Source organism: Mastacembelus armatus, chromosome 24 (genome assembly GCF_900324485.2).
Source record: "Mastacembelus armatus chromosome 24, fMasArm1.2, whole genome shotgun sequence".
Taxonomy (NCBI): domain Eukaryota; kingdom Metazoa; phylum Chordata; class Actinopteri; order Synbranchiformes; family Mastacembelidae; genus Mastacembelus; species Mastacembelus armatus.
In genome coordinates, this window is record NC_046656.1 from 1,523,136 (window position 1) to 1,545,363 (window position 22,228).

Consider the following 22,228-nt stretch of genomic DNA (forward strand, 5'->3'; position numbering starts at 1 on the left):
ACCTCCAGCAGAACCGGGCTCAATTTGGGCGGCCATCTGCCTCGACTGGTTGGGGTGAGTGGATAGAGCAGAGAGAAAAGAACAGCAACAATAAACAACAAATAGACACTGCAGGTTGGTGGGGCCAGTAACTGCACATCAGCGATATACAGCTCCAGGGTTAGAGCAGGGGAGCTCAGTGCACCAATGGTCCTCGGGCAGTCTAGGCCTATAGCAGCATAACTAAGGGATGGTTCAGGGTTACCTGAAGCCAGCCCTAACTATACGCTTTGTCAAAAAGGGAAGCTTTTAAGTCTAGCCTTAAAAGTACAGAGAGTGTCTGCCTCCTGAATCCAGGCTGGGAGCTGGTTCCACAGGAGAGGAGCTTGATAACTAAAGGCTCTGCCTCCCAGTCTGCTTCTGGAAACTCTGGGAACCACAAGTACACCTGCACTCTGAGAGTGAAGTGCTCTATTGGGATAACATGGTACTATGAGGTCTTTAAGGTATGAAGGAGCTTGATCATGAAGGGATTTGTATGTGAGAAGAAGGATTTTAAATTCTATTCTATATTTTACAGGGAGCCAATGAAGAGAAGCTAATATAGGAGAAATATGATCTCTCTTGCTAGTTCCTGTCAGGACTCTGGCTGCAGCATTCTGGATTAACTGGAGGCTTTTTCCAGAGATACTGGGACATCTAGATAGTAATGAGTCACAGTAATCTAGCCTTGAGGTAACAAATGCATGGACTAGATTTTTTGCCTTCAGGATGTGAGGGGATTGAGCAGGCAAACAAGGGGGCAACAGGAAAATGATCAAAAATGTTTTTTTCAGGTGCGCCCCCCACAGTTTGAGAAACACTACCCTGCCCATCCTAAGGGAAATGTGAAAAAGGTGCATTGTAGATTGAGGGAAGCGGACTGCTTCACACAGTCACATAAGACTTGGGCTGTGCACTCCAGCAGGGAGTAGCATTTTCCTTGATAGTACATGAGGATTAAGGGTCGTCTTGAACATCACTTTAGTACATAGTAATAAAAACAACGTTCAATAGACGTGAACAATAGTAAAAACGACTTGAACAGGCCTTTACAGTCAATGTATTCTTTTTATTGTATAATACTCATATTAAACTGGATGATTTTAATTTGAATATTTAACAGGATGTGTAAGTTGTTGGTGCTGACTTGGCGTTGTCGTTGCCATTGAGATTTATCATTCCTAGTATAGTAGTATGGTTTCCAGTGGAAAGGAGAGTGTGTACAGAAAAGTAGACTTCTGTGTCGTTTAAAGAGCTAACGTTTTAGAGCTATAGACTAGCTATGATGTCCAGGCTGGAAGAAAAGCGCTAGCCTGCTGTATCTGTTAACAGCAAGTCACTGGGTGGGGGCCAACATGACGGATAAACCGACTGTCCGCCAACACAGCTCAGACAATAACTCTGTCAGCAGTAGTGAATGGGACATGGCAAACGATGTTTTTGTGTCCGGCTACGACGACTCGATGGGAGATCGTGTTGGTGCCGCGGACGGAGACCCGACACAGTCGGACCTGGGCATACACCTCCCGCTGTTATCGCAGGATGGTATAATGCTGGGTCTGGCTGGGGAGGAATATTCAGGCTCAGCATATTTGGACATCGTACCAAACTACACTGAAAGTGATAAGAATATCACAGCTAAGAAGCGCATACGGTCCAACAGCTCCAGACATCGCGGTGAGCTCGTCACGGAGCTCGGACCAGAGGAGGTGCGGTGGTTTTACAAAGAGGACAAACGCACCTGGAAGCCATTCGTCGGACACGACTCTTTAAAAATCGAGATCGTCTATCGGGGATTTTGCGAACAGATCCCTGACAAGGTCAAACGATCCGTCGAGGCCCAGAGCACGGAGGTAGGCGGTTGCGAAGAGATGCAGCTGGAAAGCGGGCCCGTGGATAGCGGAGTCTGGGTGGAGCCGGCGGAGCAGCGGGAACCAGACGACATCAGCACCACAGTGGAGGCAGTGTGTGTCAGAGGAGGGCTCTATGAAGTGGATATCAGGGAGAAGGAATGCTATCCTGTTTACTGGAACCGTGAGCATGCCAGCGATTTTATTAATGATCAAATGTAGTCTTGTACTATTACTACTATCAGAGAATGGTTTGCATTTCTGCTTGACAAACTATAATCAATGTATTGACCTTTGTCAACTGATTAACTGTTTAATTAGGGAATTGATGTATTGTTTATAAGGAGACTGGTGTTGCAGCTTCCCCCTTAATTTGTTTCTGCTTAACAAAAACATCCATACCATTAACTGGTTATTCAAATGATTCCCAAGTGATTTTTTTTGTTTTGTTGATTGAGCCATTAACCAACTGATCATTCCACTTGCAAACTAAAGATAAAAGTATATTTTCTATTTGTGTACACTTTGTGTACACACAACTTTTTGGAAATGTTATTACAACACAACTACTAATGACAGTAACAGTAGACTTTGAACACAGTAGAAAGCAATGTACACAGCAGAATGCTTTTACTGTTTTCATTTTCATTTCTCATTATTGTTTTGTCTTTGATGTCATTTCTATTGCCAAACAAATTTGTTTTCATTGGTTTTAACTTTGCTTCGTGTGGTCTCAATTCCTATTTTTGTCTGTTTCACTTTACATGTATTTATCTGCCTTTTAAAGTTTTTCTTATACTTCTGGATAATGGTTAACTAAGCAAGCATCATGTCCATGTGCGTTCAAAGTGTGGTAAACATCATGTGGTGTCCTTCAGAGCAAGACCGTATTCCTGTGATGAGAGGTCAGTGGTTCATTGATGGAACATGGCTTCCCCTTGAGGAAGATGAAAGCAATCTCATTGAGCAGGAGCACCTCTCCCGTTTTCGCGGACAACAGATGAGAGACACTTATGAGATGGAGGCAGTAACTACCATGATTGACAGCAAGGATGGTAAGAAATGAAAGCGAGTATGGAAGAAAGTGTCACTTGGGTGACAGAAACCTAGAAATAAAGGCATAGGTGGAGATGGATGTATATTAAGTCTGCAGTTAAGCCATTTTAGCCGACTAAAGCTACACCAATGAGAAGCTCATAGGAGGCACATGGTGTGCACATTGTCTGTATCATGACTTAGCACAGTGAAGTTTTATACACCCATTCTGCACACACTCACAGGAGAATTGTGAATTAATTATTCTGTCTGAAGTGTCTCACTTGCTGTTAATCTCTGACAAATCTGTGACTATCACAGCCATCCACAGTCTGAAGCTGAGCAGGAATCATGTGGACTGGCACAGTGTGGACGAGGTGTACTTGTACAGTGACGCCACCACCTCCAAGATTGCACGAACTGTCACTCAGAAACTGGGATTCTCTAAAGGTACGGGAAATAATAAGCCAATAACTTCCACAAGTAGCTGTGAAGAATTAGACATGCTGAAGTACAGGAGAGAATCAAGATAAGAGAGAATGTTCCCTCTTATACTCTCAGTCTCCAGCAGTGGGACACGTCTCCATCGGGGATATGTGGAGGAGGCAGCACCTGAGGACACCACGCCTGAAACCACACACATTGTCTTTGTGGTGCATGGCATCGGTCAGAAGATGGACCAGGGGCGTATCATCAGGAACACCAGCATGTGAGATACAAAGAGATTTTCAGTGGGAGCACAGCAAATCGAATAGAATCAGAATAATTCTTGAAATATTTTGTTTTGTATTGTCTGGTGTGCAGGATGAGGGACGCTGCTAGAAAGATGGAGGAGAAGCACTTTTCTGATCGCACTACGGAGCATGTGGAGTTCCTTCCAGTGGAGTGGAGGTCCAAACTAGCTCTGGATGGAGGTATGCTTTACTTCATCTTCATTCAAAACAAAAAGCTGTCTGTGGTGGTCTTGAAAATATTACACAGGTTGGGAAAAGGGTGGAAAGATGTTTGGCAGGGAGCATTGTTTCTGTTTTTTTATTGTAGCATCATTGATATAAATGGGATGGACAAAACAGTAGAAGTACAAGTTCGATCTTTATCTTGGGAATGTGAAAGGATGCAAAATATAAAAATACTCAATAATTCCCTATAAATGCATTGGAAGTAACAGGCTTGTTTTTAAAATGTAATGAGTAGAAAATACAAATATCTGTGTTAAAATCTAGGGAGTAAAATTTGTCTTGAAAATAAATACTAAAGTAAAGTATTACCTCAGAATTCTACTTCCCACCTTCCCACCACTGAACAATATCTAGAATCTAAACTTTTCATTTTCAAACTAATGTCAGTATTGTTAGTACTTTCAAGCTAATGAAATGTTCATTGACTTGAATGGGAAACTAATTTAAGATATCTAGAATTGAATTTTGACTATCCAGATATCTATAATTACACACATGGACAAAATTGTTGGTAGGTCACTGAAATAACTTGAATCTTGACAAAAGTAATAATAAATAAAAATGTATTCAAAATTTACTAATGAAAATCAGACATTGCTTTTGAATTGTGGTTCAACGGAAGAATTAAAGAAATGATGGTATCCCTAGAAAAGACTGAAAAGAATTTGACCATAGGGAAAAGGTACACTAAAGTGTGTCCTGTAATTAGCATCACAGTGTCTTCAAACTTGTAATCAGTCAGTCTGCATATTTAAAGGGTGAAAACTAGTCACAGCGCTGTTTGATATCATGGACCACTGAACATGGACCACGGAAAGCTGAGGAGAGAGTTGACACAGGAGATTAGAAATATTATAGACAAGCATGTTAAAAGTAGAGGCTGTGTGCACCAGAGTGCAATTGCCCGATAGCATCCAATCTCAGAAGTTAAACAGGGCCATGCCTGGTTAGTACTTGGATGGGAGACCAACTTGTAGACAAGGCATTCTGGAACGAAATGTGCTTCCCAGTGTCAGAAAGTCTGGTCTCAGTCGCAGGTCATGGGTCCTCCAACAGGACAATGGCCCAAAACACACAGATAAAAACACCCAAGAATAGCTAAGAACAAACACTGGACTTTTCTGAGTGGCCGTCTATGAGCCCTGATCTAAATCCTATTGAACATCTGTGGAAAGAACTGAAACATGCAGTTAGGAGAAGGACCATAAGTTGTTTTTATAGAAATTAAACTTGAAAAATGGAAGAATGTTTAACAGTTTAAATCTGGAGCCTTAGCTGTATTTCAGTATTGTAGTTCAATTCTAGAAGCTGCACAATAATAAAATAATAATTGAATAAATATTTTTGATACATCTGGCATTAAGGATCTGCCTCCCAATAAACACAAGGCAAGATTCAAAGGAATTGTTGATCCAAACCAGTGAGTCTTTGATCCAGACTGGTCTCATTAATGTCCATTTCCATATGTACTGTAGGAATGTTCCTGTTTCTTTTTTATACTTCCAGCATAGGTTATCCTGTATCAGTTTTGCCCTAAAAAGTTTGACGCGAGTATGATAATATTTGTGTAAGGTCCAAGATCTTGGAGAGTGAGAGGATGCCTGAGGAATGGAGAAGAAGTGTACTGGTGCCCATCTTTAAGAACAAGAGAGATGTGCAGAGTTGTGGAAACTACAGAGGAATAAAGCTGATGAGTCACACAATGAAGTTATGGGAAAGAGTAGTGGAGGCTAGGCTGAGGTCAGAAGTGAGCATTTGTGAGCAGCAGTATGGTTTCATGCCACAGATGCAATATTTGCTTTGAGACTGCTGATGGAGAATTACAGAGAAGGCCAGAAGGAGCTGCATTGTGTCTTTGTAGATTTGGAAAAAGCGTATGACAGGGTGCCGAGAGAGGAACTGTGGTTTTGTATGAGGAAGTCTGGAGTGGCAGAGAAGTATGTTCGAATGTGTGCTATGAGAGCTGTAAGACAGTGGTAAGGTGTGCTGTAGGGGTGACAGAGGAGTTCTAGGTGGCGGTGGAACTGCACCATGGATCTGCTTTGAGCCCCTTCTTGTTTGCTGTGGTGATGGACAGGCTGACAGATGAGGTTAGACAGGAATCTCTGTGGACCATGATGTTTGCAGATGACATTGTCATCTGTAGTGAGAGCAGGGAGCAGGTGGAGGAAAATCTAGAGGTGGAGGTTTGCTCTGGAAAGGAGAGGAATGAAGCTTAGCCACAGTAAAACAGAGTACATGTGTGTAAATGAGAGGGACTCAAGTAGAAAGGTGAGGTTACAGGGAGTAGAAGTGAAGAAGGCGGAGGATTTTAAGTACCTAGGGTCAACAGTCCAGAGCAACAGAGAGTGTGGAAAAGAAGTGAAGAGACATGTGCAAGCAGGTTGGAACGGGTGGAGGAAAGTCTCAAGTGTGATGTGTGACAAAAGAGTGTCAGCAAGAATGAAAGGAAAGATATACAAAACAGTGGTGAGAGCAGCAATGTTGTATGGTTTAGAGACAGTGGCACTGAGAAAAAGACAGGAGGCAGAGCTGGAGGTAGTAGAGTTGAAGATGTTGAGGTTGTCTCTGGGAGTGACGAGGATGGATAGGATCAGGAATGAGTACATCAGAGGGACAGCTCATGTTAGATGTTTTGGAGAAAAAGCCAGGGAAGCCAGATTGAGATGGTTTGGACATGTTCAGAGGAGGGACAGTGAATACATTGGTAAAAGGATGATGAGGTTAAAGCTGCCAGGAAGGAGGCCTAGAAGAAGACCAAAGAGGAAGTTCTTGGATGTAGTGGAGGAGGACATGAGGAAAGTTGGTGTGGGTGAGGAGGATACAGAGGATAGGTTTGAATGGATGCGGATGATTCGCTGTGGCGACCCCTGAAGGGAGTAGCCGAAGGGAAAAGAAGAAGACTGTTGAATTCTAAAGCTGTCTTAATAGAGCTGCCACTATCTTTGTATACTGTTCTGGCAGAAGCAATAAAATATCTACAAAAGCTAAATTTATTTAGGAATTGGAAAATTGATGTTCTACCATATCAAATGCCTATTAGAAATCTAAAAGTAGGATATAACCAAAAACATTTACGAGTTTTGTGTAGTCCAATATATCCAATGTTAATATTATTAGCATTATTATTAGTAGTAGTATTTTTAATATGTATATATTTCATAAAACGAGATTAGGCTATTCTTCAATAATTTTGCCCAGGACACTTTTTTGGCTTGGTAATTAGAGTGGTTAAAATTTGAGATAATATGGTTGTCAGGATCCTGCCTATCAGGATCCTGCCATGGACTTCCTGCGTTGGACTTTTACTTTGAAGGACTGTGCAGGATCTAGTTTGTCAATTCGTTTAACCTTATTTTGATTTCGATTGGTTGCACCTGTGTCTTGTTTTCTCCCTTGGTTATATACCCCTCCTTTTCCCTTTGTTCCTCGCCTGGTTGTTCATCCTAGTCGTTGTCTGCGTCAGTCCGGAGAGTTTCCCTCTCTGTATCTTGTGTTGTGCTCTGTCTCCCTCCGAGTCTGTGTCTGTGTGTCCGTGTTTGTATGTTCTGTCTGTCTGCGGTGTCCCCAGTGTGTGCGTGACCCAGGCAGTTCTGAGTGTGTTAGCGTCCCCTGCTGTGTCCCCAGGAGTGTGTGTGACCCAGGTTGGATGCCCTGTCCTGTCTTTGTTTGTTAGCGTCCCCTGCTGTGTCCCTGTGAGCGTGAGTGACCAGACAATATTCCCTGCTTCGTGTGTTTGAGTCTGTGTCCCCGTGAGTGTGAGTGACCAGACTGTGAGTTCTGTGTTCGTGTGTCTGTTTCCGAGTTCTGTATTTGTCTTGTCTGGTTAGTCCTTCTGTTTTTCACCCGAGTCCTCAATTTAAGTTTCCTGTGTTTGATTTCTTTAATAAATTCTCGCCTGCATACTCCTGCATACGCTCAAATGACTGGTACAATACCAGTCGTTTGAGCGTATTTGGTCCTTTTAAATTAGAACCTTCGCGGTTCTGACAATGGTAGGCAAATTCCCTGGCAATACTTTCTTTAAAAATCTTTAGACATTAATTGCATCTGTAACTTCCTTGACTGATACTGGTTTTTCATATAAAGACATCTTATCACAGGTTGTACAAAGAGTTTAGAAGGGCATCTGGCTACACAGCTTCTTATAGAATTGATTACAGTAATTGGAAATAGTTTGTGGTTGTAAGTAATAATCCCATTAATATTTAACCTGTGAACTATATTGCCTTCTTCTAGATTGAAAAATAAGGTGAGTTTTGCTCTCGTTCTTCTAGCCACTTTTTCCTTTAACAAACAAATGCGCCTTTTACTTTTTTTACTTTTCATTTGTATAATTTGTCATACTTAAACTGAAGATCAGCTATTTCCATTTTCTGTTCTTCTACAAGACTATATGGTTTTGGCTAAAGGTAACATTACTTTCTGCAGATTTATTAGCCTTTGCTTTCAGACTACCAACCTCTGTCATATTTTGGCAGTCCTCAGTTGACACCATATTCTCAGTTTTTCTGTTGAGATTAAAGTTTTTAATCATCATCTTAATTTGATAATATTGCAAAAACTACTTACTTAGTTTCCAATACAAGGGCCAACAGACACAGTTACTAGAGATATTAAGGTTCATATATATAGGTTTATGGTCAGTATGGGATGTGGGCAGAATATCAACATCAACCTCCTTTAATTTAATTCATTCAACTTCCAACATTATTTATATTGAAGGTATCAGAAGTTAACCACAAATCTAATCTAGATTAAATAGAACCTGATTTATTGCTCCATGTCAATGTCTTTGCCTCAGGAAACATCACCATCCAAATGTCTGGCTGAATTTGGTGTATGAAGAGTGGTGTTTTTTTTTTTCCCCCTGGAGGCCAGCTCTCACTTGTGCCACCTAACAGAGTATTAAAATCCCCTCCTAATAATACAGTGGCATTTGGAAATTTGTCCAATCAATATTCAAGCTTATTTTCTACAGAGTAAAAATGATTATTAGTTTTTATTTGTTATTATACTCATAAATATTTGGACAATTAATATTGATTCATTGTACTTAACTACTTGACAGATGAAATGTGTTGCGTTTTGTAAAGTATCGGACCCAAGTGTAGTATGGAACCAGGTGTAGAGATGAGGAGCAGAGTCAGAAGCGTGTTTAATAACTAAATCAGGAATTATGTACGAAGCGGAATGTGCAGGCTTGACTAAACTAGACACAAGGAAAGTAAGCTATCTCTAGGACTAAATCACAGTTCGTTTCAGGATCTCCTTGCGACGAGGAATCTTCTGACACCCGCTCTCTGTCGTGCTGAGGTATGAATAGACGAGACAGGTGGGTCGCAGGCGGGCAGCACAGCTCACGGGGCCCCAGGTTTTGCTGGTTACCTAATTCAGCCTGCAGAGAGTAAGAGACCACACACACAGAAGTGTACGAAAAGGATGAGTGTGGTATCAACCACACCCTCCTGACATTCACGCACGCACACACACACACACCCACCTGTTCATTCGTTCAGGAGGAGAGAAGGGACAGAGCAGAACCTGGATAGACAAGGTGACAATCATGGCATGACCAGACCTTGACAAAATGTCGTGCGCGGTTACAATCTGTGTGGACACCAGGTGTCGTGGAAATTCCTTTTAGGTTGTGAGACTTGCTAATTCTCAAGAACTAACACAAGTGTGATGAATCATTCATTTCAATTCAATTCAATTCAATTTTATTTGTATAGCGCCAAATCACAATACAAATCATCTCAAGGCAATTTACAAAAACAAAAAACCAACAAAGCTCTTATGAGCAAGCACTTGGCGACAGTGGAGAGGAAAAACTCCCTTTAACAGAAGAAAAAAAACCTCCAGCAGAACCAGGCTCAGTTTGGGCGGCCATCTGCCTCGACCAGTTGGGGTGAGTGGATAGAGCAGAAGGAAAAGAACAGCAACAATAAACAACAAATAGACACTGCAGGTTGGTGGGGCCAGTAACTGCACATCAGCGATATACAGCTCCAGGTCCGGGGACACCTGCAGAAGGTACAGAGAGAGAACAGAGAGAGGGAGAGAGCACAAACTAGGGGAGAGAGAGAGCACAAGGTTAGTGATATTCAATGGTGGAATATACATGAGGTGGGAGGAGAGGAAGAGAGGGGAAGGGAAGGGAGTGTTAGGGTTAGGGTTACGGTAGGGAGCTCAGTGCACCGATGGTCCTTGGGCAGTCTAGGTCTATAGCAGCATAACTAAGGGATGGTTCAGGGTTACACTTTGTCAAAGAGGAAGGTTTTAAGTCTAGCCTTAAAAGTACAGAGAGTGTCTGCCTCCTGAACCCAGACTGGAAGCTGGTTCCACAGGAGAGGAGCTAAAGGCTCTGCCTCCCATTCTGCTTTTGAGAACTCTGGGAACCACAAGTAGGCCTGCACTCTGAGAGCGAAGTGGTCTATTGGGATAATATGGTACTATGAGGTCTTTAAGGTATGAAGGAGCTTGATTATGAAGGGATTTGTATGTGAGAAGAAGGATTTTAAATTCTATTCTATATTTTACAGGGAGCCAATGAAGAGAAGCCAATATAGGAGAAATATGATCTCTCTTGCTAGTTCCTGTCAGGACTCTGGCTGCGGCATTCTGGATTAATTGGAGGCTTTTTATTAAGATATTAGGACATCCAGATAGTAATGAGTTACAGTAATCTAGCCTTGAGGAAACAAACGCATGGACTAGTTTTTCTGCATCATTTTGAGACAGGATGTTCCTAATTTTGGAAATGTTGCGCAGGTGAAAGAATGCAGTTCTAGAAATTTGTTTTATGTGTGAGTTAAAGGACATGTCCTGGTCAAAAATAACTCCAAGGTTTTTTACAGTAGTGCTGGAGGCCAGGGCTATGCCATCTAGAGTAGCTATAATTTTAGAAAAGTTATTTCTGAGATTTTTAGGCCCAAATATAATGACTTCTGTTTTCTCCGAGTTTAAAAGTAAAAAGTTACTGGTCATCCAAGCCTTTATGTCAGTTAGACAGGCTTGAAGTCTGGTTAACTGGTTTGTGTTAACAGGTTTAATAGATAGATATAACTGAGTGTCATCCGCATAGCAGTGGTAATTAATAGAGTGCTTCCTAATGATATATCCTAAAGGAAGCATGTACAGGGTGAACAGAATCGGTCCTAGCACAGAACCTTGTGGAACTCCATAACTAACTTTTGTTCGTGTGGAAGGTTCATCATGGACATGAACAAACTGGAATCTGTCCGATAAATAGGATTGGAACCACTTTAACGCTGTTCCTCTGATACCAATCACATGCTCCAGTCTCTGTAATAAGATGTTGTGGTCAATGGTGTCGAATGCTGCACTAAGGTCTAGGAGGACAAGTATCGAAACAAGTCCATTATCTGAGGCTAAGAGAAGATCGTTGGTAACTTTCAACAGTGCTGTTTCTGTACTATGATGTGCTCTAAATCCTGATTGGAAATCTTCAAATAGTTCATTCCTGTGTAAGTGGTCTGATAGCTGCTTAGCAACAGCTTTTTCTAGGATTTTAGAAATAAATGGCAGGTTGGATATTGGTCTATAATTAGCCAAGACACCTGGATCAAGACTAGGCTTTTTGAGTAAAGGTTTGATTACTGCAGTCTTAAAGGCCTGTGGTACGTAGCCTGATACTAGAGATAAATTTACCAAGTCCAATAAAGATGAGTTCATTAATGGCAGGGTGCCTTTAAGCAGTCTAGTCGGTTGATGATTTCGATGAAGCAACTACTGATGTAAATTCAGAGAGATCTATGGGAGAGAAGCAGTCTAAACATAACTGAGGTCCTACAGATGATTCAAGAGCTACTGTAGTAAAAGATTCATTTATTGCAGGTATAGGAAGCATCTGCTGAATTTTATCTCTAATAGCTGTGATTTTATTTGTAAAGAAACTCATAAATTCATCACTGCTGAGAGCTAAGGGAACACAGGGCTCAACGGAGCTGTGACTTTTTGTCAGCCTGGCTACAGTGCTGAAAAGAAACCTGGGATTGTTCTTATTTTCCTCTATTAGTGATGAATAGTATGCAGTTCTGGCTTTACGGAGAGCTTTTTTATATGTTAGTAGACTGTTTTTCCAGGCTAGAAAAATTTCCTCTAAGTTTGTGGAACGCCACTTCCTTTCCAGCCTTCGTGATGCCTGCTTTAAGGTACGAACATGTAAATTATACCATGGGGCTAGTCTTCTCTGAATCACTAACTTCTTTTTCAGAGGGGCTACAGAATCAAGCGTTTCACGCAGTGAGGTTACAGCGCTGTCAACAACATGATCAATTTGGTAGGGAGTGGGATTGAAGCAGCTGCCCTCCACTATGTTTATACTTGGCATAGATGTAAATAAAGATGGAATCATTTTCTTAAATTTATTAACAGCGTTGTCGGATAAACATCTGCTGTAGTGGAATTTTCTTCCAGACGCTGCATGATCCATCATTTTAAATTCGAAAGTTATTAAAGAATGATCTGAGAGAACAGGATTTGGGGGGAAAATTATTAGATGTTCAATTTTGATGCCATAGGTCAGAACAAGATCAAGGGTGTGATTAAAACAGTGGGTGGGTTTATTAACGTTTTGAATGAAACCAATTGAATCTAATATAGAATTAAATGCAATGCTGAGGCTGTTATTTTCAACATCTACATGAATGTTAAAATCTCCCACTATAATGACTTTATCTGATCTAAGCACTAAATCAGACAGGAAGTCAGGGAATTCAGTTAAAAACTCTAAGGAACAGGTGGACGGTACAAAATGACAAGTAGAACTGGTTTTTGTGTTTTCCAGTTTGTATGTGAGAGACTAAGAGTGAGGCTCTCAAATGAGTTATAACTGTTCTGAGGATGAAAGTTTAATAATAAGTTTGATTGGAAGATTGCAGCTACTCCTCCACCTCGACCTGTGCTTCGAGGAACATGATAATTTTTATGACTGAGGGGGGTTGATTCATTCAGACTGACATATTCATCCTGCTGTAACCAGGTTTCAGTAAGATAAAGTAGGTCAATTTGGTGATCAGTTATCAAATCATTTACTAACAGAGATTTAGAAGAAAGGGACCTAATATTTAATAGTCCACATTTGACAGTTCTGTTTTTCTGTTCAATAAGAGGAGTGGTCTTAATTTTTATTGTTTTTATGAATAACTCCTCTTCTGTTAACTTCTGATTTGTTTGATTTATATGTTCGAGGGGCAGACACAGTCTCTATGTGGTTTGAAGGGGTGGCGGCTCTAAGGAAACTGCAGAGAAGCGTTTTAGACTGAGTCTCTGCATCCCGGTCCCCACCCTGGATTGTCAGGCTTTAGGTCGGCTAAGAAACTCGGCCAAATTCCTAGAGATGAGAGCTGCACCATTCAAAGTGGGATGGATGCCATCTCTCGCTATCAGACCGGGTTTTCCCCAGAAAGTGGCCCAATTGTCTATGAAGCCCACATCGTTTGGGCTTCATAGACAATTTTGACATTTTAATCTCAATCAATTTTGACATTTTAATCTGTTTTTAGGCCCAAATACAATAATTTCTGTTTTCTTTGAATTTAAAAGTAGAAAGTTACTGGTCATCCAGGCCTATATGTCAGTTAGAAACGCTTGAAGTCTGGTTAACTGGTTTGTGTTAACAGGTTTAATAGGTAGATACGACTGAGTGTCATCTGCATAGCAGTGGTAATTAACAGAGTGCTTCCTAATGACATAGCCTAAAGGAAGCATGTGAACAGAATCGGTCCTAGCACAGAGCCTTGTGGAACTCCATAACTACATTTTTTGCGTGTGGAAGGTTCATCAAGGACATGAATAAACTGGAATCTGTCCGATAAATAGGATTGGAACCATCCTCTGATACCAGTGACATGCTCCAGTCTCTGTAATAAGATGTTGTGGTCATTAGTGCCGAATGCAGCACTAAGGTCCAGGAGAACAAGTATAGAAACAAGTCCATTATCTGTGGAAGATTGTTGGTGACTTTTAACAGTGCTGTTTCTGTATTATGATGTGCTCTAAATCCTAATTGAAAATCTTCAAATAGTTCATTCCTGTGTAAGTGGTCTGATAGCTGCTTAGCAACAGCTTTTTCTAGGATTTTCTAGGATAGTCCGACTCGCTATCCATTAGGCCACGATTACCCCTAAATAGTATACCTGTATTCTTTTGCCCAACACATTTAAGTGACCCTTTGACCACCTGTTAAAATTCTACTATGAAACACTTTATAACTCATTCTGTGTAAAACAACCACATTCCCTGCTTTTGACACAAAGTGTCACCACACTTATCAATCATAAGACATTACCAATTAGAGAAAACAAAATATTCCCTTCTTAGTCATTTGAAGCTCTTTGAAGCTGATTCTGCCAAAATCCTTGATCCCTAGTATGTCCTCTTGTATTGTTCTATCGAGTACATCAGTACTTGGTTTCCATCGTGGTGGTGAGTTGTTGTGATCCCACTGTTGCTGTGGTTGACCATGTTGCGGGTCTGACGTTTGAAGAACCTGCGACACACAGCATCTGTTGTATGTCTCCTTTGCTGGTTTGCCTTCTCAGTCAGTAATCAAATGTAGCTGCTAGTGAGACTTCGTTCTTGTTCTTCTTCTGAACTCCCATGGGTACTGGGTATTTGCTGATGCAGCCACCTGGGCCTGGACAGGCTGTGCTGCTGGTGGACCAGCCATGGGCATAGAGTGAGCATATGGAGGAGGCAGGTTATTATTTCTTGCCCTATGTTTGTCCTTCTTCATTTCCTCAACATCAGACTTTTCTAACTTTACCATTAATCCTGCAGCAGATTTTTTTGCTTTTACTTCTGCATCCCTTTCCCACTTTGGAAATAGTGCCAATTTATTTTTTCCTTCTTTGCTTTCCTTTTCTTTTTCACTTCCTCTTCTCTTCTTTGTAACAATATCCTCAACCATACATTTACCCCATTTATCTGCCATTATTTTAGCAGGGCCTGTAAGAGAGTGAGATAAGACTTCTAATTTCCCTGGTTCCCCATGTTTCTAAATTCCCTGGGACTGGTACTTAAACATTCACTGGGCTTATAACATACAAGTGAAAGTGAAAAGTGAAAATGGAAAGTGACTTTTGTGGCCAAGTATTGCCAAGTATGGTGAGGCAGGGTCGTGTTATTTGCTTTATTTCTTTCCACATAGGGTTTGTGAGCTGCACATCATCTGGCCCATCACCCTAGAACAATTTGCATTGATGAACATTGAGCATTTAGCCCTGGAGAACATAGCTCCCAGGATCAAACCCTACCATGATAAGGTGGCTACTCTTGAAGGATCGATAGACAGATTGATTCTGCGTCTGCAGCTATGTGATCGCTGTACCAGTCTGTTTTGGGGAAGAGGGAGCTGAGCCATAAGGCAAGCTCTCAATTTACCAGTTGATGTACATTCCTACCCTATGATCACAAGTTTTGGATTGTGACTTGCATACAAGCAGCTGAACGTTTCCTCGGCAGGATGGCTCGGCAATCCCTTAAAGATAGGGTGAGAAGCTTAGTCATCAGGAAGAAGTCAGGGTATAGCCGCTGCTCCTCCACATTGTTCTGGGCATATCCCACTAGGAGGAGGTCTCAGAGAAGACAAGGACATGGTGAAGCGATTACATCTTTCAGCATCGCCTAGTGGAGGTATCTGGGGAGAGGGAGGTCTGGGAAATGTGGTTCTGGATAAGTGGAAGAAAATGGATGGATGGATGGACGGATGCATAAGATAATACTATATATATATGTCAGCATACCTGTCAGAGGAGGCAGAAAAAAAGAAACAAAAAACAGTTTCTAGATCTGTGGTTTTATGCTCTTCTTTTCTCTTCTTCAGTGTAGCAAACCAGAACAGTATTCTCTTTTTTCTTACATCTTTAGTCAAAGTGGTTTCTCTCTATTTTTCTCCAACACAGCTCCGTTTTAGTTATTGTGCAATTGGATTTTGACCAATTCACAAAGGCTCAACATCAATGAAGAAGGCAGCTTGCCACCTTCTCGTGCTTTTTTGGTAAATGTGGCGATTTTGTCTTGAATCTCTGTGGTCCTTAGTTAAGTCCTTGGCAAAGTGTAAGCCATTACTTCAAAGCAAATAATTATTCTTTGCAGTTTTCCAGATCATATCCGTAAATCGATGGGTGGTGAATCAAATAATGATGGCTTGGGGATTTGTTATTTTGACGGTTGCTTTGTATACGGAGTGAGACATCTATGAAATCTACCATCCTTTTCTTGTGGCAGTACTTTTTGGCACACCATGAAGTCTGAGATTCTGGTATTGACTGTAGCACTCAGTCAGAATGCTTTTCAGTGCAGATAATTACCTCTTTAATGCCAGTTTGCTTTGGGTATTTAAAAGATTAGTATAACAAGGGAAGCAGTGTTGTCATATTTAGGGTTTTTTCTGTGATTGTGGAATAAAGTTGTTTTTTTAGGCAGTGGTGGTTTGCTTAAAGTTAATGGGAGTGGAGGGGACTCATCTTTATCTGGTACTTGCAGATCCACAGGCATCACACTTTCATAGGTGTTGGCGTTGTTAGCTAGTAGGCTACCTATTTCATCTCTGCAAGGTTTGCTGTTTTGTGCAGAAAAGTGTATTGTGCAAATTGTTGCTTGACAGCTGTGTTTGATGTATTTGTTTTTTCCCCTTCAGACACGGTGGACTCCATCACTCCAGACAAAGTGCGAAGTCTCAGAGATATGCTGAACAGCAGTGCCATGGACATCATGTACTACACCAGCCCTCTGTACCGAGATGAGGTGAACCTTAAGACTAAAGCTTGATACATACAGTGGGTACGGAAAGTATTCAGACCCCTTTAAATTTTTCACTCTTTGTGTCATTGCAGCCATTTGCCAACATCAAAAAAGTTCATTTTATTTCTCATTAATGTACACTCAGCACCCCATCTTGACAGAAAAAACCAGAAATGTAGAAATTTTTGCAAATTTATTAAAAAAGAAAAACTGAAATATCACATGGTCATAAGTATTCAGACCCTGTGCTCAGTATTGAGTAGAAGCACCCTTTTGAGCTAGTACAGCCATGAGTCTTCTTGGGAATGATGCAACGAGTTTTTCACACCTGGATTTGGGGATCCTCTGCCATTCTTCCTTGCAGATCCTCTCCAGTTCTGTCAGGTTGGATAGTGAACGTTGGTGGACAGCCATTTTCAGGTCTCTCCAGAGATGCTCAATAGGATTTAGGTCAGGGCTCTCGCTGGGCCAGTCAAGAACGGTCACAGAGTTGTTCCAAAGCCACTCCTTTGTTATTTTAGCTGTGTGCTTAGGGTCATTGTCCTGTTGAAAGGTGAACCTTCAGCCCAGTCTGAGGTCCTGAGCACTCTGGAAGAGGTTTTCTTCCAGGATATCTCTGTACTTGGCCGCATTCATCTTTCCTTCAATTGCAACCAGTCATCCTGTCCCTGCAGCTGAAAAACACCCCCACAACATGATGCTCCCACCACCATGTTTCACTGTAGGGATTGTATTGGGCAGGTGATGAGCAGTGCCTGGTTTTCTCCACACATACCGCTTAGAATTAACGCCAAAAAGTTCAATCTTGGTCTCATCAGACCAGAGAATCTTATTTCTCATGGTCTGGGAGTCCTTCATGTGTCTTTTGGCAAACTCTATGCAGGCTTTCATATGTCTTGCACTGAGGAGAGGCTTCCGTCGGGCCCCTCTGCCATAAATCCCCGACTGGTGGAGGGCTGCAGTGATAGTTGACTTTGTGGAACTTTCTCCCATCTCCCTACTGCATCTCTGGAGCTCAGCCACAGTGATCTTTGGGTTCTTCTTTACCTCTCTCACCAAGGCTCTTCTCCCATGATTTCTCAGTTTGGCTGGACGGCCAGGTCTAGGAAGAGTTCTGGTCGTCCCAAACTTTTTCCATTTGAGGATTATGGAGGCCACTGTGCTCTTAGGAGTGCTGCAGAAATTCTTTTGTATCCTTGGCCAGATCTGTGCCTTGCCACGATTCTGTCTCTGAGCTCCTTGGGCAGTTCCCTCAACCTCATGATTCTCATTTGCTCTGACATGCACTGTGAGCTGTAAGGTCTTATATAGGCAGGTGTGTGCCTTTCCTAATCAAGTCCAATCAGTTTAATTAACCACAGCTGGACTCCAATGAAGGAGGAGCACCATCTCAAGGAGGATCAGAAGAAATGGACAGCATGTGAGTTAAATATGAGTGTCACTGCAAAGGGTCTGAATACTTATGACCATGTGATATTTCAGTTTTTCTTTTTTAATAAATTTCCAAAAATTTCTACATTTCTGTTTTTTTCTGTCAAGATGGGGTGCTGAGTGTACATTAATGAGAAATAAAATGAACTTTTTTGATTTTGGCAAATGGCTGCAATGACACAAAGAGTGAAAAATTTAAAGGGGTCTGAATACTTTCCGTATCCACTGTACTTCGCGAAAATAGAGAAATTTGTTCCTTTTCATTGAGAGGTGAGAATAAGAACAAAGTTAGTTCTCACCAGGACGTTTCATACTCCACAAGACGCTCAAGTGCAGAAATTGTGGGAAGTCCCTCTCACTGCAGCACACATCATATGCGCTAAGCATTGTAGGAATCTGACAATAAGACACAATACAACGGATAAGATATCGGAAATCGGCATCTTTTACGACAGATGCTCTCCTCCGTACGCAGCGTTCTAGCTACCGCTTTCCATGAATTATTAGCCATTTGTGTGTCTTCATATGCCTTACAAGATGTGTTGTAAAGATTTTCATACTTCCTCATAGTCTCTGGCAGCTGTTCCTCAAAACTATCCATTTCTATGACAACCCCCAGCGGAAAAAGCGGGAACATTTCCGTTTTCCACATTAACCATGCCCACTTCAAATTTCTGACCAATCACACAATAGCTTTCGGACACCATGTGAGAAAAAATGACGTGTCGAGAACAAGCTGCGAGAACTCCCAAACCAGGGCTGCGAGATAAAAATGATTCTTTTCTCGCAGCCCTGGGAGAGAGAACAAATTTCTCTGTTCTCACGGAGTATGTATACAATGTGTACAATATTGAGGATCTGGATGACTTGTTGAGCCAACAGAGTTGCTTTTCCAAGAGGTGTTGAACCAACTCCTCTTGTTGAATAGATCTTTATTTTGATGATGCCAGCTACAGGACAAGTCAGGGTATGGGGGACAGAAGGGATAGGGATAGAGAACAGATGGAAAAGAGAGAAAGACAGGTAATAAAAAACATCTGCAGTGATGCATATGCAATAAAAATTCTTATACTATGTCAGCAATACAATGATACAATGTAAAACAGAGTCTTTGATAACAATGCATTACTCTTGTCAGTGATTGTCAGTGCAATACAATATTAATATTAATAGTAACAATAACTATAATTGTAATGTTAAAAATGCAATTTAAAGTGTCAGCAATGATACACAGAGATAACTACCATAGAATGTGTATGCGAATTTGTGAATATGTGCACGAGTATATGTCTTGTGTTTGTGTGTGAGAGTGCGAGTGTGCCTGATTGTACATGTGCATGAGTCATCAAATGTTATATACAGCAAGAGCAGGAGGCCACCACAACGCCACCCCTGCCCCAGCAGCAGACAGGTGCATATACCAACAGCTGGGGATTGCAGGACCGACATGCCATGACCACAGCAAAAGGCGAGCATCACGTGTTCTGAATCTGAATTTTTGTGGCAATAAGGAATTTCCAATTTACCCTGTCAAATTCATTCTCCACGTCTAAAGAAAGTAATATATTTATATATATATATATATATATATATATATAGTTTATGTTCCTGGTTTTTTCCTCTTTATTATTATTCCGCCGTTTTTCGGTCGCTATCTAGTCCTAAACCGTTCGACATAGAAACGTCATTCAAACACCGTTGCGTTCAGTTCGATGAGGAGAGGGTTGAGGGTCGATGAGAGGTTTTGTCGGAATTTTTTCCCATAGAAATGAATGGAGAGAATGTTAAAATCACCTTCAACTTTGTCCTCTTTCAGCTTTAACTGTGGCAGCATACTTTCAGCTAGAAACACCATTCAACCTTTAAACGGGTCAGAAGGCATTAATCTATAAGTCATGTATAGGTCTTGCTAGAGTGGCATACGGCTTCAGGCTATTTTCAATATCAGCCATGGTTTTCTGACATGGTCAGACTTTCACAATAAAAGCACTTTGTCCTTTCAAAATAAAAGCCCTGAAATAGCATTTTCTCAACAGAAAACCTCTCAAACAGCAACTCAATATTAAAACGGATGTTGGTTATTGGCATACAGTTTCAGGCACCAAGTGAAGGCATTTTCCATGTCAGCCATGGTTTCTGACATGGTCAGACTTTCGCAATAAAAGTCTACAGTTATTTATAGGAAGATATTACATTTTTGTAAAGTATAAGGAATATTCAAAATAAAGTCCAGATTCTAGTGTAAGGTCACGAGTCTCCTGCAGCTCTTTGCCCTTTCAAAATAAAAGCCTTTTTATAGCATTTTCTCAAAATAAAAGCACCCTCACTAAAGTTCGTATTTCTCGATTATTCCAACTGCGTCAGGCGATTCAAAACATGCTTCGGCGACGCGGTTTGCCTCAAGCTTTTTGCGGCGGTCAGCAATCCCAACGCAATTTCTTCAGAAATTGCATCGCCTAGTTTAAATGTATTGCTAACCGCCTGTCTACGCTTAATAACTCCTATTTGATTGGGGTGTATTATGTGAGGGCTCATTTTTTTCTACCCTCCTGGCTTGAGCTTTGCAAGTAATTTTGAGATCTACATTAATAAGTGATATGGGATAATAAGTGGATGGAAGTACAAGGTCTTTACCTGGTTTAAGGAGCAGGATAATGTTTGCTGAATTCATGTTTCAGGGCATTCTGCACGTTTATTTAATTACTGTTACCATTCTAAAAAATTTGGGGGCCAGCCAAGCATTGTCCATAGTTTGTTATAGAATTCAGCTTGAAAACCATCTGGCCCTGGAGCTTTGTTTTTAGGCATTAGTTGATGGTGTTGACATATCATCATAACTCAAAATGGCGGCGCAACTCAAAATGGCGGCGCGTGCACAACGCGAGGCTCGACGTCTCTCCAGCTTTTGCAATCTAGCGTTCATTTACCTGGCTATTCTACTTGTTCTCACTAGAAACATTCGAGTGAACCGTACCTACGACTGATATACACTATTGGATATTCATAAAAGCTGCAAGAACTTTGTTTTGGATGACCCATTCAACTTCGACCATCTACCCCCGGAGTTGATCAGACAGCCGCGACCTGATGAACAACTCATCCCGACTGGGTATGCTCGCCGCCGGCGACGTGACCGCAAACAGCGTCGGGGTAAGCGTGGTGGAGTGCGAGCTAGGTTAAGGCTCAACCCGCACCGAACTGCACTCCCCAGCATATTTCTTGCCAACGTGCGTTCTTTGTTGAACAAGCTAGACGAACTTAAGATCTGGACCCTCACACAGAAAAGACTTATGGACTGTAACATCATGTTTTTCACTGAAACTTGGCTTAACAAAGACCCAACCTCCGTGGTTGAACTAGAAGGCCGTTCTGTCTTCAGGGCGTACAGGACGGCAGAGGCTTCACGTAAGAGCAGGGGAGGCGGTTTATGCATTTATGTAAACAAAACGTGGTGCACGGACTGCGTCACTGTTAGTACCCACTGCTCTGCTGAACTGGAATATTTAGCCATCAAATGCAGGCCCTTCTACCTTCCACGTGAGTTCAGCTGCATTGTTGCTATCGCTGTGTATGTACCACCTGATGCAAATAGCAAAGCAGCAATGAAAGAACTTTCCATTGCCATTAACAAGCTTCAGACTCAACACCCAGATGGGGCTTTTATTGTCACTGGGGACTTTAACCATTGCAACCTAAAAACTGTTCAACCTAAATTTCACCAAAACATCTCATGCTTCACTAGAGACAATAAAACCTTGGACCATGTTTATACTAATGTGCCTGGTGCCTACAAAGTCATACCCCTCCCCCACCTTGGTCAGTCCGATCACCTCTCTTTGTTTCTCCTGCCTAAGTACACTCCAGTCACTAAACGTGTGAAACCAACAACAAAAGCCGTTAAGGTCTGGATGGAAGATGCAGACTCCACTCTACAACAACTGTTCCAGCACACTGACTGGAATGTGTTTGCTTCTGACGCCACCATGGACTCCCAAACATTCACACATACACCAACTCTGTCCTGGATTATATCAACAAGTGTGTAGAGGGAGTGACTACACATAAAACAGTGAAACTATTCCCTAATCAGAAACCCTGGATGAACAAAGAAGTTCGCCTTCTCCTCAAGGCTAGGGATGCAGCCTTCAGGTCGGGAGACCA

General features: G+C 41.6%; 1 protein-coding gene across 1 annotated transcript in view; it reads left to right on the top strand.

Annotated features, from left to right (window-relative positions):
• The first annotated feature begins 1,376 nt into the window (after positions 1–1,376).
• ddhd1b (DDHD domain containing 1b) overlaps positions 1,377–22,228 on the top strand; it is a 280,385-nt gene continuing 259,533 nt past the window's right edge. Inside the window, exons 1-6 of the mRNA XM_026317958.1 lie at positions 1,377–2,055; positions 2,750–2,926; positions 3,228–3,356; positions 3,468–3,615; positions 3,711–3,820; positions 16,533–16,639. Of these exons, the coding sequence (XP_026173743.1) occupies positions 1,377–2,055; positions 2,750–2,926; positions 3,228–3,356; positions 3,468–3,615; positions 3,711–3,820; positions 16,533–16,639 (1,350 nt within the window). The remainder of the gene's footprint in view (positions 2,056–2,749; positions 2,927–3,227; positions 3,357–3,467; positions 3,616–3,710; positions 3,821–16,532; positions 16,640–22,228) is intronic.